The sequence below is a fragment of the Scyliorhinus torazame genome, chromosome 3 (genome assembly GCF_047496885.1).
Source record: "Scyliorhinus torazame isolate Kashiwa2021f chromosome 3, sScyTor2.1, whole genome shotgun sequence".
Lineage (NCBI taxonomy): Eukaryota > Metazoa > Chordata > Chondrichthyes > Carcharhiniformes > Scyliorhinidae > Scyliorhinus > Scyliorhinus torazame.
The window spans coordinates 351,847,593-351,866,114 of record NC_092709.1 but is presented as its reverse complement, the minus strand read 5'-3'; the positions used below and the strand labels follow the sequence as shown (position 1 = coordinate 351,866,114).

Here is an 18,522-nt window from a genome sequence, read left to right as displayed (position 1 = left end):
CAATTTTGGACACTAAGGGCAATTTATCATGGCCAATCAACCTAACCTGCACATCTTTGGACAGTGGGAGGAAACCGGAGCACCCGGAGGAAACCCACGCACACACGGGGAGGATGTGCAGACTCCGCACAGACAGTGATCCAAGCCGGAATCGAACCTGGGACCCTGGAGCTGTGAAGCAATTGTGCTATCCACAATGCCCCGTGCTGTCCTGGGAGTGTTTGATGGGGACAGTGTAGAGGGAGCTTTACTCTCTATCTGACCCCGTGCTGTAGCTGTCCTGGGAGTGTTTGATGGGACAGTGTAGAGGGAGCTTTACTCTCTATCTGACCCCGTGCTGTAGCTGTCCTGGGAGTGTTTGATGGGACAGTGTAGAGGGAGCTTTACTCTGTATCTAACCCCGTGCTGTACCTGTCCTGGGAGTGTTTGATGGGGACAGTGTAGAGGGAACTTTACTCTGTATCTAACCCCGTGCTGTACCTGTCCTGGGAGTGTTTGATGGGGACAGTGTAGAGGGAGCTTTACTCTTTATCTAACCCCGTGCTGTACCTGTCCACTGTACACTGTGAGCTTTACTCTCAGTGAGCTGAAGCAGCTCAGGGCCATTGATAGGTGTTTGGAACCAAATGGGGACTGGAACAAAATCAGTCACTTAGTCCTGGAATCCTTTCATGGGGAGGATTCGCAACACAAAAATTAAATTGCTTTTTTCAAATAACAAAGAACAAAGAAAATTACAGCACAGGAACAGGCCCTTCGGCCCTCCCAGCCTGCGCCGATCCAGATCCTTTATCTAAACCGGTCTTCTACTTTCCAAGGATCTACATCCTTCTGTTCCCCGCCCGTTCATATATCTGTCTGGATGCATCTTCAATGATGCTATCGTGCCCGCCTCTACCACCTCCGCTGGCAAAGCGTTCCAGGGTACACTGTACCCTCTGCGTAAAAAACTTTCTCCGCACATCTCCCTTAAACTTTCCCCCTCTCACCTTGAAATCGCGACCCCTTGTAATTGACACCCCCACTCTTGGAAAAAAGCTTGTTGCTATCCACCCTGTCCATACCTCTCATAATTTTGTAGACGTCAATCAGGCCCCCCCTCAACCTCCGTCTTTCCAACAAAATCAATCCTAATCTACTCAACCTTTCTTCATAGCTAGCACCCTCCATACCAGGCAGTATCCTGGTGAACCTCCTCTGCACCCGCTCTAAGGCATCCACATCCTTCTGGTAATGTGGCGACCAGAACTGCACGCAGTATTCCAAATGTGGCCTAACCAAAGTCCTGTACAACTGCAACATGACGTGCCGACTCTTGTACTCAATACCCCATCCGATGAAGGCAAGTATGCTATGAACCTTCTTGACCACTCTATCGACCTGCATTGCCACGTTCAGGGTACAATGGACCTGAACTCCCAGATCTCTCTGTCCATCAATTTTCCCCAGGACTCTTCCATTGACCATATAGTCCGCTCTTGAATTAGATCTTCCAAAATGCATCACCTCACATTTGCCTGGATTGAACTCCATCTGCCATTTCTCTGCCCAACTCTCCAATCTATCTATACTTTGCTGTATTCTCTGACAGTCCTCCTCGCTTTCTGCAACGCCACCAATCTTAGTGTCAAACTTGCTAATCAGACCACCTATACCTTCGTCCAGATCATTTATGTACATCACAAACAACAGTGGTCCGAGCACGGATCCCTGTGGAACACCGCTAGTCACCTTTCTCCATTTTGAGACACTCCCTTCCACCACTACTCCCTGTCTCCTGTTGCCCAGCCAGTTCTTTATCCATCTAGCTAGTACACCCTGAACCCCATACGACTTCACTTTTTCCATCAACCTGCCATGGGAAACTTTATCAAACGCCTTACTGAAGTCCATGTATATGACATCTACAGCCCTTCCCTCATCAATTAACTTTGTCACTTCCTCAAAGAATTCTATTAGGTTTGTAAGACATGACCTTCCCTGCACAAAACCATGCTGTCTATCACTGATAAGTCTATTTTCTTCCAAATGTGAATCGATCCTATCCCTCAGTATCTTCTCCAACAGTTTGCCTACCACTGACGTCAATCTCACAGGTCTATAATTCCCTGGATTATCCCTGCTACCCTTTTTAAACAAAGGGACAACATTAGCAATTCTCCAGTCCTCCGGGACCTCACCCGTGCTCAAGGATGCTGCAAAGGTATCTGTTAAGGCCCCAGTTATTTCGTCCCTCGCTTCCCTCATGAACCTGGGATAGATCCCATCCGGATCTGGGGACTTGTCCACCTTAATGCCTTTTAGAATACCCAAAACTTCCCCCTTCCTTATGCCGGCTTCACCTAGAGTATTTAAACATCCATCCCTAGACTCAACACCCGTCATGTCCCTCTCCTTGGTGAATACCGATGCAAATTACTCATTAAGAGTCTCACCCATTTCCTCTGACTCCACGCATAAACTCCCTCTTTTGTCTTTGAGTGGGCCAATCCTTTCTCTAGTTACCCTCTTGCTCCTTGTATACGAATAAAAGGCTTTGGGATTTTCGTTAACCCTGTTAGCCAAAGATATTTCATGACCCCTTTTAGCCCTCTTTATTGCGCGTTTGAGATTTGTCCTACTTCCCCGATATTCCTCCAAAGCTTCATCAGTTTTAAGTCGCCTTGATCTTATGTATGCTTCCTTTTTCATCTTAGCTAGTCTCGCAATTCCACCCGTCATCCATGGTTCCCTAATCTTGCCATTTCTATCCCTCATTTTCACAGGGACATGTCTGTCCTGCACTCTAATCAACCTTTCCTTAAAAGACTCCTACATTTCAAATGTGGATTTACCCTTAAACAGCTGCTCCCAATCCACATTCCCTAGCTCCTGCCGAATTTTGTTATAGTTGGCCTTTTCGGTTTCAATAGTTAGATGCTGTACATGTGAACATACCAGAAATAGGCCATTCGGCCCCTCGATCCTCCTGCTGTCTCATTCAATAAGATCATGGCTGACCGGTTTTTGTTTCAAATTCTACATTCCCATCCACGCCTGGTGACCTTTGACTCTCTTACCTCACAAAGGTCTATCGACCTCGACTTAAAAATATTCAGTGACCCCGCCTTCTGAGGCAGAATTCCAAGTCTAAACAACCCTCGGAGAGGAATATATTCTCATCTCTGTCCTCAAAGGGCGATCCCTAATTTTAAAACTGTGCCCCCGGTTCTGGACAAGGGTAAACAGCCACTCCACACCCTCCTTGTCAATACCGTTCAGGATCTTAATATACATCAATCAAGTCACCCCCCTCATTTTTCTAAACTCCAGTGGAAACAAATCCAGTCTGTCCAAACTTTCCTCAGAAGTCAACCCGCCCCTTCCCAGGCATCCGCTCCCCAGACTATCTCTCAGAATGAATGAGAAAAGGAAGCAGCGTCTCAGTCAAGCGACTGGCTCTCACTCCCTGCACCGCTCAGGATTGTGGCCTGCGAGGGCCCCACTGAAGGTTTACACTTTGCCGATCCTCAGTTGGCCGTGCTGACTGAGTAACAGTGACATCTCTCACACTGGTCCAGTAATTACCTCACTGCCCTTGCCTCACACATCATTACCCCAGACGCCTCTCAGTCAGGAAGTGATGCTGCTGATGGCCCCTTAATGAATGAGCTCGCACAGTGACACGGAACAATGGGAGCCGCAGCTCCAACTGACTTGCCCCCACCCCGCCTTCCCCCCCCCCCCCCCCCCCCCCCCCCCCCCGACACCCCGCCCCACCAATCAGGCACTGTTTCACGCTGGTCAGGTTGAAGAGCGCTCATCGAATGAATAGGTGTTACGACAGTACCTTAACGTTGTCCAGCACCACCAATGGCCCATTCACCGCTGAGATAGTTCTGTACGCTGCGGAGAGGGAAGAGGAAGAGTTTCAATAGTTTAGCGGGTGAGAAGGAGCAGCAGAGAAAGATTACACACGCCATCACCCTGCCAGTTTAACGTCCATTCAATGTGACATGCACAGCCACCCTATCTGTAAAGGTCACGACCTGCCCAGCAAGACGCCTCAGCACAGGGCCTCCTGCACACACACATCTGTGCGGCCCCACATCGTTAGCCAGCCTCGCTCACCATTCCGATCTTTTCTCCAAAAGGAAATTCCCAAAGAGCAGCCGGCACGACTGAGAGATGGGACTGGCATCGAGCTTGCCAGCTGGGCATCCTGTGCAAGCTGAACAAATTGTCGGGCAATATTTGACTTCTTGGTGATTATGTCTGTGTGTGGCGAGACCACGCGATCTTAACATGGTCCAATGACGAACACAGCATTTTACGGTGTTAAGAGGCGTCACGGTAGCACAGTGGGTTAGCACTGCTGCCTCACGGCGCCGAGGTCCCGGGTTCGATCCCGGCCCCGGGTCACTGTCCGTGTGGAGTTTGCACATTCTCCCCGTGTCTGCGTGGGTTTCGCCCCCACAACCCAAAGGTGTGCAGGTTAGGTGGATTGCGGGATAGGGAAGAACACAGACTCTCGAAGTCAGAAGATTGTGTTTTTAGCCCAACTCCAGAGGATTGCTCACCTAAAGTGGCACACCGAGGGAGTGCTGCTCTGTCAGAGGGTCAGTACTGAGGGAGTGCTGCACTGTCAGAGGGTCAGTACCGAGGGAGTGCTGCTCTGTCAGAGGGTCAGTACTGAGGGAGTGCCGCACTGTCAGAGGGTCAGTACTGAGGGAGTGCCGCACTGTCAGAGGGTCAGTACTGAGTGAGTGCTGCACTGTCAGAGGGTCAGTACCGAGGGAGTGCCGCACTGTCAGAGGGTCAGTACTGAGGGAGTGCCGCACTGTCAGAGGGTCAGTACTGAGGGAGTGCCGCACTGTCAGAGGGTCAGTACTGTGGAGTGCCGCACTGTCAGAGGGTCAGTACTGAGGGAGTGCCGCACTGTCAGAGGGTCAGTACTGAGGGAGTGCCGCTCTGTCAGAGGGTCAGTAGTGAGGGAGTGCCGCACTGTCAGAGGGTCAGTACTGAGGGATTGCTGCACTGTCAGAGGGTCAGTACTGTGGGAGTGCCGCACTGTCAGAGGGTCAGTACTGAGAGAGTGCCGCACTGTCAGTGCGTCAGTACTGAGGGAGTGCTGCACTGTCAGAGGGTCAGTACTGAGGGAGTGCTGTACTGTCAGAGAGTCGGTACTGAGGGAGTGCTGCACTGTCAGAGGGTCAGTACTGAGGGAGTGCTTCACTCTCAGAGGGTCAGTACTGAGGGAGTGCCGCACTGTCAGAGGGTCAGTACTGAGGGAGTGCCGCACTGTCAGAGGGTCAGTACTGAGAGAGTGCCGCACTGTCAGAGGGTCAGTACTGAGGGAGTGCCGCACTGTCAGAGGGTCAGTACTGAGGGAGTGCTGCACTGTCAGAGAGTCGGTACTGAGGGAGTGCTGTACTGTCAGAGGGTCAGTACTAAGGGAGTGCTGCACTGACAGAGGGTCAGAACTGAGGGAGTGCCGCACTGTCAGAGGGTCAGTACTGAGGAAGTGCTGCACTGTCAGAGGGTCAGTCCTGAGGGAGTGCCGCACTGTCAGAGGGTCAGTACTGAGGGAGTGCTTCACTCTCAGAGGGTCAGTACTGAGGGAGTGCCGCACTGTCAGAGGGTCAGAACTGAGGGAGTGCCGCACTGTCAGAGGGTCAGTACTGAGGAAGTGCTGCACTGTCAGAGGGTCAATCCTGAGGGAGTGCCGCACTGTCAGAGGGTCAGTACTGAGGGAGTGCTGCACTGTCAGAGGGTCAGAACTGAGGGAGTGCCGCACTGTCAGAGGGTCAGTACTGAGGAATTGCTGCACTGTCAGAGGGTCAGTCCTGAGGGAGTGCCGCACTGTCAGAGGGTCAGTACTGAGGGAGTGCTTCACTCTCAGAGGGTCAGTACTGAGGGAGTGCCGCACTGTCAGAGGGTCAGTACTGAGAGAGTGCCGCACTGTCAGAGGGTCAGTACTAAGGGAGTGCCGCACTGTCAGAGGGTCAGTACTGAGGGAGTGCTGCACTGTCAGAGAGTCGGTACTGAGGGAGTGCTGCACTGTCAGAGGGTCAGTACTGAGGGAGTGCCGCACTGTCAGAGGGTCAGTACTGTGGAGTGCCACACTGTCAGAGGGTCAGTACTGAGGGAGTGCCGCTCTGTCAGAGGGTCAGTAGTGAGGGATTGCTGCACTGTCAGAGGGTCAGTACTGTGGGAGTGCCGCACTGTCAGAGGGTCAGTACTGAGAGTGCCGCACTGTCAGTGCGTCAGTACTGAGGGAGTGCTGCACTGTCAGAGGGTCAGTACTGAGGGAGTGCTGTACTGTCAGAGAGTCGGTACTGAGGGAGTGCTGCACTGTCAGAGAGTCTGTACTGAGGGAGTGCTGCACTGTCAGAGGGTCAGTCCTGAGGGAGTGCCGCACTGTCAGAGGGTCAGTACTGAGGGAGTGCCGCACTGTCAGAGGGTCAGTTCTGAGGGAGTGCCGCACTGTCAGAGGGTCAGTACTGAGGGAGTGCCGCACTGTCAGAGGGTCAGTACTGAGGGAGTGCCGCACTGTCAGAGGGTCAGTACTGAGAGAGTGCCGCACTGTCAGAGGGTCAGTACTGAGGGAGTGCCGCACTGTCAGAGGGTCAGTACTGAGGGAGTGCCGCACTGTCAGAGAGTCGGTACTGAGGGAGTGCTGGACTGTCAGAGGGTCAGTACTAAGGGAGTGCTGCACTGTCAGAGAGTCGGTACTGAGGGAGTGCTGCACTGTCAGAGGGTCAGAACTGAGGGAGTGCCGCACTGTCAGAGGGTCAGTACTGAGGGAGTGCCGCACTGTCAGAGGGTCAGTCCTGAGGGAGTGCCGCACTGTCAGAGGGTCAGTACTGAGAGAGTGCTTCACTCTCAGAGGGTCAGTACTGAGGGAGTGCCGCACTGTCAGAGGGTCAGTACTGAGAGAGTGCCGCACTGTCAGAGGGTCAGTACTGAGGGAGTGCCGCACTGTCAGAGGGTCAGTACTGAGGGAGTGCTGCACTGTCAGAGAGTCGGTACTGAGGGAGTGCTGCACTGTCAGAGGGTCAGTACTGAGGGAGTGCCGCAGTGTCAGAGGGTCAGTACTGAGTGAGTGCCGCACTGTCAGAGGGTCAGTACTGAGGGAGTGCTTCACTCTCAGAGGGTCAGTACTGAGGGAGTGCCGCACTGTCAGAGGGTCAGTACTGAGGGAGTGCTGCACTGTCAGAGGGTCAGTACTGAGGGAGTTCTGCACTGTCAGAGGGTCAGTACTGAGGGAGTGCCGCACTGTCAGAGGGTCAGTACTGAGGGAGTGCTGCACTGTCAGAGGGTCAGTACTGAGGGAGTGCTGCATTGTCAGAGGGTCAGTACTGAGGGAGTGCTGCACTGTCAGAGGGTCAGTCCTGAAGGAGTGCTGCACTGTCAGAGAGTCGGTACTGAGGGAGTGCTGCACTGTCAGAGGGTCAGTACTGAGGGAGTGCCGCACTGTCAGAGGGTCAGTACTGAGGGAATGCTTCACTCTCAGAGGGTCAGCACTGAGGGAGTGCCGCACTGTCACGGGTCAGTACTGAGGGAGTGCCGCACTGTCAGAGGGTCAGTACTGAGAGAGTGCCGCACTGTCAGAGGGTCAGTACTGAGGGAGTGCTGCACTGTCAGAGGGTCAGTACTGAGGGAGTGCTGCACTGTCAGAGGGTCAGTACTGAGGGAGTGCCGCACTGTCAGAGGGTCAGTACTGAGAGAGTGCCGCACTGTCAGAGGGTCAGTACTGAGGGAGTGCTGCACTGTCAGAGGGTCAGTACTGAGGGAGTGCTGCACTGTCAGAGGGTCAGTATTGAGGGAGTGCTGCACTGTCAAAGGGTCAGTACTGAGGGAGTGCTGCACTGTCAGAGGGTCAGTACTGAAGGAGTGCTGCACTGTCAGAGGGTCAGTACTGAGTGAGTGCTGCACTGTCAGAGGGTCAGTACTGAGGGAGTGCCACACTGTCAGAGGGTCAGTCCTGAGGGAGTGCTGCACTGTCAGAGGGTCAGTACTGAGGGAGTGCTGCACTGACAGATGGGCCATCTTTTACGATGAGATGTTCAACTGATTCCATGTGATGATTTTAAATGAGTTCAGGGGAGTTTTCCTGAGTGTGCAGGCCGCTATTATCCCTAACTCAACATCATGTAAACAGATTATCTGGTCATAATCACATTGCAGATTGTGGGATATTCCTGTGTGAAAATTAGCTCCCACATGATAATAGTGAATACATTTCATAATAATAATAATAATGATAATAATGGTAATAGTGAATACATTTCAAAAATACTTCATTGTTTATAGAGGGATTGGCGATATGCTGAGACAGTGAACATCGAACATTACAGCGCAGTACAGGCCCTTCGTCCCTCGATGTTGCGCCGACCTGTGAAACCACTCTAAAGCCCATCTACACTAGTACCTTATCGTCCATATGTCTATCCAATGACAATTTTAATGCCCTTAGTGTTGGCAAGTCCACTACTGTTGCAGGCAGGGCATTCCACGCCCTTACTACTCTCTGAGTAAAGAACCTACCTCTGACATCTGTCCTATATCTATCTTCCCTCAATTTAAAGCCATGTCCCCTCGTGCTAGACATCACCATCCGAGGAAAAAGGCTTTCACTGTCCACCCTATCCAATCCTCTGATCATCTTGTATGCCTCAATTATGTCACCTCTTACCCTTCTTCTCTCTAACAAAAACAGCCTCAAGTCCCTCAGCCTTTACTCATAAGATCTTCCCTCCATACCAGGCAACATCCTGGCAAATCTCCTCTGCACCCTTTCCAATGCTTCCACATCCTTCCTAAAATGCGGCGACCAGAATTGCATGCAATACTCCAGCTGCAACATGACCTCATGGCTCCGAAACTCAATCCCTCTACCATTAAAAGCTAACACACCGTACGCCTTCTTAACAACCCTCTCAACCTGGGTGGCAACTTTCAGAGATCTATGTACATGGACACCGAGATCTCTCTGCTCATCCACACTGCCAAGAATCATTAGCCCAGTACTCTGTCTTCCTGTTATTCCTTCCAAAACGAATCACCTCACACTTTTCTGCATTAAACTCCATTTGCCACCTCTCAGCCCAGCGCTGCAGCTTATCTATGTCCCACTGTAACTTGTAACATCCTTCCGCACTGTCCACAACTCCACCAACTTTAGTGTCATCTGCAAATTTACTCACCCATCCTTCTACGCCCTCCTCCAGGACATTTATAAAAATGACAAACAGCAGTGGCCCCAAAACAGATCCTTGTGGTTCACCACTAGTAACTGGACTCCAGTCTGAACATTTTCCATCAACCACCACCCTTTGTCTTCTTCCAGCTAGCCAATTTCTGATCCAAACTGCTAAATCACCCTGAGTCCCCAGCCTCCGTATCTTCTGCAGTAGCCTACTGTGGGGAACCTTATCAAACGCTTTACTGAAATCCATATACACTACATCAACTGCTTTACTCTCATCCACCTGTTTGGTCACCTTCTCAAAGAACTCAATAAGGTTTGTGAGGCACGACCTACCCTTCACAAAACTGTGTTGACTATCTCTAATCTAATTATTCCTTTCCAGATGATTATACACCCTATCTCTTATAAACCTTTCCAAGGTTTTGCCCACAACAGAAGTAAGGCTGACTGATCTATAGTTACCAGGGTTGGCTCTACTCCACTCCTTGAACAAGGGGACAACATTTGCTATCCTCCAGTCTTCTGGCACTATTCCTGTAGACAAAGATGACTTAAAGATCAAAGCCAAAGGCTCAGCAATCTCCTCCCTAGCTTCCCAGAGAATACTAGGATAAATCCCATCCAGCCCAGGGGACTTATCTATTTTCACACTTTCCAGAATTGCTAACACCTCCTCCTTATGAACCTCAAGCCCTTCTAGTCTAGTAGCCTGAATCTCAGTATTCTCCTCGACAACATTGTCTTTTTCCTGTGTGAATACTGATGAAAAATATTCATTTAGCACCTCTCCTATCTCCTCGGACTCCAAGCACAACTTCCCACTACTGTCCTTGACTGGTCCTACTCTTACCCTAGTCATTCATTTATTCCTGACATATCTATAGAAAACTTTCGGGTTATCCTTGATCCTACCTGCCAAATACTTCTCATGTCCCCTCCTGGCTCTTCTTAGCTCTCTCTTTAGGTCCTTCCTAGCTAACTTGTAATTCTCGAGCGCCCGAACTGAACCTTCATGTCTCATCTTTACATAAGCCTCCTTCTTCCTCTTGACAAGTGTTTCGACTGCTTTAGTAAACCACGGTTCCCTTGCTCGGCCACTTCCTCCCTGCCTGACAGGTACATACTTATCAAGGACACGCAGTAGCTGTTCCTTGAACAAGCTCCGCATTTCCATTGTGCCCATCCCCTGCAGTTTTCCTCTCCATCCGATGCATCCTAAGTCATGCCTCATCGCATCATAATTGCCTTTCCCCCAGATATAACTCTTGCCCTGCGGTATATACCTATCCCTTCCCATCACTAAAATAAACATAATCGAATTGTGGTCACTATCACCAAAGTGCTCACCTACCTCCAAATCTAACACCTGTCCTGGTTCATTACCCAGTACCAAATCCAATATGGCTTCGCCTCTCGTTTGCCTATCTACATACTGTGTCAGGAAACCCTCCTGCACACATTGGACAAAAACGGACCCACCTAAAGTACTCGAACTATTGCGTTTCCAGTCAATATTTGGAAAGTTAAAGTCCCCCATAACAACTACCCTGTTGCTTTCGCTCCTATCCAGAATCATCTTTGCAATCAAAGAACAAACAAAGAACAAAGAAAAGTACAGCACAGGAACAGGCCCTTCGGCCCTCCAAGCCCGTGCCGACCATGCTGCCCGACTAAACTACAATCTTCTACACTTCCTGGGTCCGTATCCCTCTATTCCCATCCTATTCATGTGTTTGTCAAGATGCCCCTTAAATGTCCCTATCGTCCCTGCTTCCACCACCTCCTCCGGTAGCGAGTTCCAGGCACCCACTACCCTCTGCGTAAAAAACTTGCCTCGTACATCTACTCTAAACCTTGCCCCTCTCACCTTAAACCTATGCCCCCTAGTAATTGACCCCTCTACCCTGGGGAAAAGCCTCTGACTATCCACTCTGTCTATGCCCCTCATAATTTTGTATACCTCTATCAGGTCTCCCCTCAACCTCCTTCATTCCAGTGAGAACAAACCGAGTTTATTCAACCGGTCCTCATAGCTAATGCCCTCCATACCAGGCAACATTCTGGTAAATCTCTTCTGCACCCTCTCTAAAGCCTCCACATCCTTCTGGTAGTGTGGTGACCAGAATTGAACACTATACTCCAAGTGTGGCCTAACTAAGGTTCTATACAGCTGCAACATGACTTGCCAATTCTTATACTCAATGCCCCGGCCAATGAAGGCAAGCATGCCATATGCCTTCTTGACTACCTTCTCCACCTGTGTAGCCCCTTTCAGTGATCTGTGGACCTGTACTCCTAGATCTCTTTGACTTTCAATACTCTTGACGGTTCTACCATTCACTGTATATTCCCTACCTGCATTAGACCTTCCAACATGCATTACCTCACATTTGTCCGGATTAAACTCCCTCTGCCATCTCTCCGCCCAAGTCGCCAAACAATCTAAATCCTGCTGTATCCTCCGACAGTCCTCATCGCTATCCGCAATTCCACCAACCTTTGTGTCGTCTGCAAACTTACTAATCAGACCAGTTACATTTTCCTCCAAATCATTTATATATACTACAAAGAGCAAAGGTCCCAGCACTGATCCCTGTGGAACACCACTGGTCACAGCCCTCCAATTAGAAAAGCATCCTTCCATTGCTACTCTCTGCCTTCTATGGCCTAGCCAGTTCTGTATCCACCTCCCATCCTGCTGTATCCATCCTTTCCTCTACATCTCTGGAACTTTTCGGAGGCCTTTAGAAAACCCCTAACAGGGTGACCTCTCCTTTCCTGTTTCTGACCTCAGCCCATACCATCTCAGTAGACGAGTCCTCATCAAACGTCCTTTCTGCCACCGTAATACTGTCCTTGACTAACAGCGCCACCCCTCCCCCTCTTTTACCACCTTCCCTGAGAGGTAGATCTTCATTTAACCACTTTCCACTCCTTCCGAATTGCTTGCAGTTTATTTCAGTTTGATCTTTGTTCCCTCATAAGGTCAAACACCCTCCCCCCAACATCCCGAAAGTGAGTGTTTCTCAGGGATCCAGGCTTCCCGGAATCTGTCCATTGCTGTTGGGAGACACCTTCAGGAGCACCTTGTCCACTCTCTCTGCTGCCCCAGTTAGTCTTCACCAGTCAGCAGCGTGTTAGCATGTGGAGAGGAATAACGCTGGCGTATTGGGTGAAATTCTTTCGTCTCCCCGCGGCATATTTCTCCCCATTGGGAGGCTCCCGCCGTTGGCTATCAGCAGAATCCTCTAGTCCCGCCACTGCCAATCGTATTTCCCATTGAATCCATCCCACATCGCCAGGAAACCTGTGGCGGGCATGCGCAGTCGGTGGCAGAGGAAGGCCCCCTGGGTCTAGTTTGAGGGCTATGGTTATGGCAGCGTTGCCAATAGCTCTGAGTAGGTAATCAAGGAGCCCGATGGAGCAGTCCACGGTCAGGTTATGGGCTTAGATTCTCCGATTCTGGGGATATATCCCCACGCCGGCGTGGGACCGGTGGCTGACGCAAAACAGCCGTCGATTCGCCGTTTTGCTGGGAGCTAGCAGGACGGCAGCGTAGAGCACCCGGCTCTCGCTGCCGATACGCCCCGGAGAATTGCCGGGTCCGTGGCCGCGCTGTGCTACACGGTGGAAGCCGCTCACGGACCCGGCCCACAAAATAGACCCCCGTTCGGCCGGCTCACGTGCCCCGGACCCCCGCCCCCCCCCCCCACAGTGCCTGCAGCCCTGAATAGCGTGTCCCCCCCCCGCCCCCCCTGCACACGGACCTGCCCTCCCTGCCTGTGCGGAGCTGGAACGAGTCCGCAGACGCCACGCCGAGTTCCCGCCGGACGAGACCATACACGCCCCACGCCGTCGGGAACTTGGCCGGTCGGGAGCGGAGCTTCAGGGTGCAAGCCTCGATACGCCGCTTTGGACGCGACGGAGCATCGCCAAAGCGACGCCGCCCCCCGGTTTGGTCGGGAACGCGGATTTTTCAGCCGGTCGCCAAGCGCGATTTCGGTGAAGGTCAAGCAGAAATGGGAAGTGGAGTTGGGAGGCGACATCAATTGGGGAGTATGGAGTGAGGCACTGCGAAGGGTAAACGGGACCTCCTCTTGTGCAAGGATGAGCCTGATACAGTTTAAGGTGGTGCACAGGGTGCATATGACTCGGGCGAGAATGAGTGGGTTCTTTCAGGAGGTAGCAGATGTGTGTGAGAGGTGTGGGCGGGGGCCAGCGAATCACGCGCACATGTTTTGGGGTTGTGAAAAATTGGGAAGATTCTGGCCGGAATATTTTCGTGGTCTTAGCCAGGACAGTGGAGGAGGGAGTGGACCCGGACCCTTTGGTGGCGATATTTGGGGTTTCAGAGGAGCCGGAGCTCACGGAGAGGAAGAAGGCCAATGTCGTGGCCTTCGCCTCTCTGATTGTACAGCGGTGAATTTTGCTGGAGTGGCGGTCGGCATCGCCACCGGGGGTAGCAGCATGGTTGGGTGACCTGTACGACTTCCTGTGGTTAGTGAAGATAAAGTATGAGTCAAGGGGCTCAGCAGGGGGGGTTTGAGGAAAGGTGGGGGATGTTTGGGACCATGTTTGAGGAGCTGTTCGTCGCAGGGGGTGCGGGGGGGGGTTGCTGATGGGGGGGGGGGGGTGAAAAAGGGGAAAATCTGTACAGACTTGCTGGGAAGTATGTTTCCCGGGGGGTTTATTTGCTGTAACCTGTTTTGATACATGTTTGTAATAAAATACATTTTTCGAAAAAGGAGAGGCCTTTAGATTGTGTCCATTATTTGAAAGCAATGGGCCGTCTCCTCCTGCAGGGAGTGAGACACGTGGAGACGGGCTGCATGGGGGGACCTAGTGGGCTGTGTGTGCAGGGCACTTTGGCATGGTGGGAGGTACAGGTAGCAGCAGGTGGTGCAGGGTGGGGTGCAATGGGGTTGCCGTGGCTGGGTTCCCATCGCCCTCTGTGGAGGGGAGTGCATGCGGGGTTTGGGACGGCTGCGATGCCCGGGTGCAGAGGTGGCACCCTAGCTGGCCTCAGGGGGGTTGCCCATCCCACGCAGCATTGCCTAGCTGCCTGCCTGGTGGAGACCGCATGGGGGTGGGGGTGGAGTGGGTGGAGGGGTGAGGGCAGGCATCCGTACGCAGGTCACGGGTGCCCTCTATTATTGGGCAGTGTATATATTATATGTTGTATAATAACACACCATGTATTACTGGATATAACACTGTATATATTATATAATAACACACACTTATTTACAGTGTTTACCACTGCAAATATCATATATTATATGTTGTATAATAACACACCATGTATTACTGGGTGTAATACTACATATTATATAATAACACACATTATGTTACTGCGTATAACTGTATATATTATATAATAACACACTGTGTTACTGGGTATAACACTGTATATATTATATACTAACACACCCTGTGATTCTGGATATAACATTGTATAACACTGTTGGGCAGCACGGTAGCACAGTGGTTAGCACTGGGTCCCAGGTTCGATTCCCAGCTTGGGCCACTGTCTGTGTGGAGTCTGCACGTTCTCCCCGTGTCTGCGTGGGTTTCCTCCGGGTGCTCCGGTTTCCTCCCACAAGTCCCGAAAGACGTGCTGTTGGATAATTTGGACATTCTGAATTCTCCCTCAGTGTACTCGAACAGGCGCCGTAGTGTGGCGACTAGGGGCTTTTCACAGTAACTTCACTGCAGTGTTAATGTAAGCCTACTTTTGACGCTAATAAAGATTATTATTATATATATTGAAATGAAATGAAATGAAAATCGCTTATTGTCACGAGTAGGCTTCAAATGAAGTTACTGTGAAAAGCCCCTAGTCGCCACATTCCGGCGCCTGTTCGGGGAGGCTGTTACGGGAATCGAACCGTGCTGCTGGCCTGCCTCGGTCTGCTTTCAAAGCCAGCGATTTAGCCCTGTGCTAAACAGCCCCTTAACGCACCCTGTGATACTGGATATAGCACTGTACATATTCTATAATAGCACAATGTGTTATGGGGTATAAAATTATAAATATATTTTAATAACACACCCTGTATTACTGGGTAAAGCACTGTATATATTATATAATAACACACCCTGTGCAACTGGGTATAACACTATATATATTGTATAATAACACACCCTATGTAATTGGGTACATCACTGTATATATTCTATAATAACACATCCTGCATTACAGAGCATAACACTGTGTATTTTCAATAATTACACACCCGGTGTTACTGGGTATGTCACTGTATATATTGTATAATAACACACCCTATGTAATTGGGTACATCACTATATATTCTATAATAACACACCCTATGTAATTGGGTATGTCACTGTATATATTATATAATAACACACCCTGTGCAACTGGGTATAACACTATATATATTGTATAATAACACACCCTATGTAATTGGGTATGTCACTGTATATATTCTATAATAACACACCCTGCATTACAGAGTATAACACGGTGCATTTTCAATAACCCACCCTGTGTTACTGGGTATAACACTATATATATTGTATAATAACACACCCTGTGTAACTGGGTACAGCACCGTATATATTATATAATGGCATAGCCTGTGTTACTGGGTATAACACTATATATATTCTATAATAACACACCCTGTGTAACTGGGTACAGCACCGTATATATTCTATAATGACATAGCCTGTGTTACTGGGTATAACACTATATATATTATATAATAACACACCCCGTGTAACTGGGTACAGCACCGTATATATTCTATAATGACATAGCCTGTGTTACTGGGTATAACACTATATATATTATATAACACACCCTGTGTAACTGGGTACAGCACCGTATATATTATATAATGGCATAGCCTGTGTTACTGGGTATAACACTATATATATTCTATAATAACACACCCTGTGTAACTGGGTACAGCACCGTATATATTCTATAATGGCATAGCCTGTGTTACTGGGTATAACACTATATATATTCTATAATAACACACCCTGTGTAACTGGGTACAGCACCGTATATATTCTATAATGACATAGCCTGTGTTACTGGGTATAACACTATATATATTCTATAATAACACACCCTGTGTAACTGGGTACAGCACCGTATATATTCTATAATGACATAGCCTGTGTTACTGGGTATAACACTATATATATTATATAACACACCCTGTGTAACTGGGTACAGCACCGTATATATTCTATAATGACATAGCCTGTGTTACTGGGTATAACACGATATATGTTGAGCGAGGACAGGCCGGTGTAGTGCAATGGGATGTGCAGGGCCAATATCCCAGGACAGTGGCGTGCCTCACTGGTGGAGCTGGGGAAGATGCAGACGGTTCTGTACGCTCCCTTTCCAGGAAGGGGTTAAGTCGAGCTGGTTGTTGTTGGCTGTCTCAGTCACTGACAGATCCACGTTTACAGCGTTCACTTTGTCTTGTAGCCTTGGAGCGTCTGGTTCACAGCTCAGCGACCCGTGGCTCACGTGACTGTGCAGGTGTGTGTGGGAACCCCAGTGCGCTGTCTCCTAATTAGTCGCATTGTGTGAGCTCCCCTGCTGGGGCATTCAGTCCAGCCTCTCACCTCGCATTGAGCTCCAATACTCAATGTCATTTGGCCATTGACACGTCAGACAATGGTTGTGTTTCTGTTGAAGGGGGGGTGGGGGGTTGAGGTGGAGGGGAAACGATGCAGGGAAATGGGTTTGGGGGAGCTGTTGTTAAAGATCGAAGAGGAGGCAAAGCTATAGAGCCTGGGCCTGCCCCTCTAACCCCCGACAACACCTACTCATCTAACAGACGTGAGCCACGGCCAGGTCTGAGACAATTAGGCTCTATGTTGAGAGGCAGCCCAGTCAGCCCATTCTTGGCCCATTGTTCCAGAGCTAGTTAATAATACAGGCTTGTCAAACCCTGCTGGTGATTGCCCATGACAGGAGCTGTGAGTTTGGGGCAGTGAGTGAGGCAGCTTGATAGGCCCACAGTGGGGCCTAGGTTATCAGGCCCACCCACCTGGCAAACCTCTGGTAACGCTGTGCTTTTTATATAAAAAACCTTCAGACAGTGATTCTAACACCTTTATTAATTGTTCCCTGCCACCCTCTCATGGATGGATAGAAGGCCTGCTTCCAATAGCATCTCTCTTGTTTTCAGGACTTCCCAAAGCAAGTTACATCCCATGAAGTGCTTTCTCTTTTGATGTGTGGCTATGGCAGTCGATTTGTGCACAGCAAGATCTCAGAAACAAATAAACTCTCCACGGGTTAGATGAAGGAAGATGGTTGTGGTGGTTGGAGGTCAATCATCTCAGCACCAGGACATCACTGCAGGAGTTCCTCAGGGGAGTGTCCTCGGCCCAACCATCTTCAGCTGCTTCATCAATGACCTCCCTTCCATCATAAGGTCAGAAGTGGGGATGTTCGCTGATGACTGCACAATGTGTTCAATGCCATTTGCGACTCCTCAGGTAATGAAACAGCCCATGTCCAAATGCAGCAAGACCTGGGCAGTATCCAGTCTTAGGCCAATAAGTGGCCAGTAGCATTCGTGCTACACAAGTGTCAGTCAATGGCCATCCCCTACAAGAGAGAATCTCACCATCTCCCCTTGACATTCAATGGTATTAACATTGCTGAATCCCCCACAATCAACATCCTGGGGGTTACCATTGATCAGAAACTGAGCTGGACTAGCCACATTAATACTGTGGCTACCAGAACAGGTCAGAGGCCAGGAATCCGACGGTGAGTAACTCACCTCCTGACCCCCAAAGCCTGTCCACCATCTACAAGGCACAGTCAGGAGTGTGATGGAATACTCTCCACTTGCCTGGATGAGTGCAGCTCCAACAACACTCAAGAAGCTCAACACCACCCAGGACAAAGCAGCCCCGCTCGATTGGCACCTCATGCACCACCTTCAACATTCATTCCCTCCACCACCGATACACAGTAGCAGCCATGTGCACCATCTACAATGTTCAAAGCAGCAATTCAGCAAGGTTCCTTCAACAGCACCTTCCAAACCAACGAGGCCGACCACCTTGGACAAGGGCAGCCGATGAATGGGAACACCGCCACCAGCAAGTTGCCCTCCAAGTCACTCACCAGCCTGGCTTGGAAATATATCGCCGTTCCCTCACTGTCGCTGGGGCAACATCCTGGAACTCCCTAACAGCACAATGGGTGAATCTACACCACATGGACTACAGCGGTTCAAGAAGGCACCATCTTCACCACTACCTTCTCATGGACAATTAGAGATGGGCAATAAATGCTGGCATAACCAGTGACTCACACATGA

The 18,522-nt window shown here is 50.1% G+C and overlaps 1 protein-coding gene across 1 annotated transcript in view; it reads right to left on the bottom strand.

Annotated features, from left to right (window-relative positions):
• The window catches only part of LOC140409338 (V-type proton ATPase subunit B-like), a 246,072-nt gene that overhangs the window by 150,976 nt on the left and 76,574 nt on the right, over nt 1-18,522 (bottom strand). Inside the window, exon 2 of the mRNA XM_072497752.1 lies at nt 3,830-3,885. Coding sequence (XP_072353853.1) covers nt 3,830-3,885 — 56 coding nt within the window. The remainder of the gene's footprint in view (nt 1-3,829; nt 3,886-18,522) is intronic.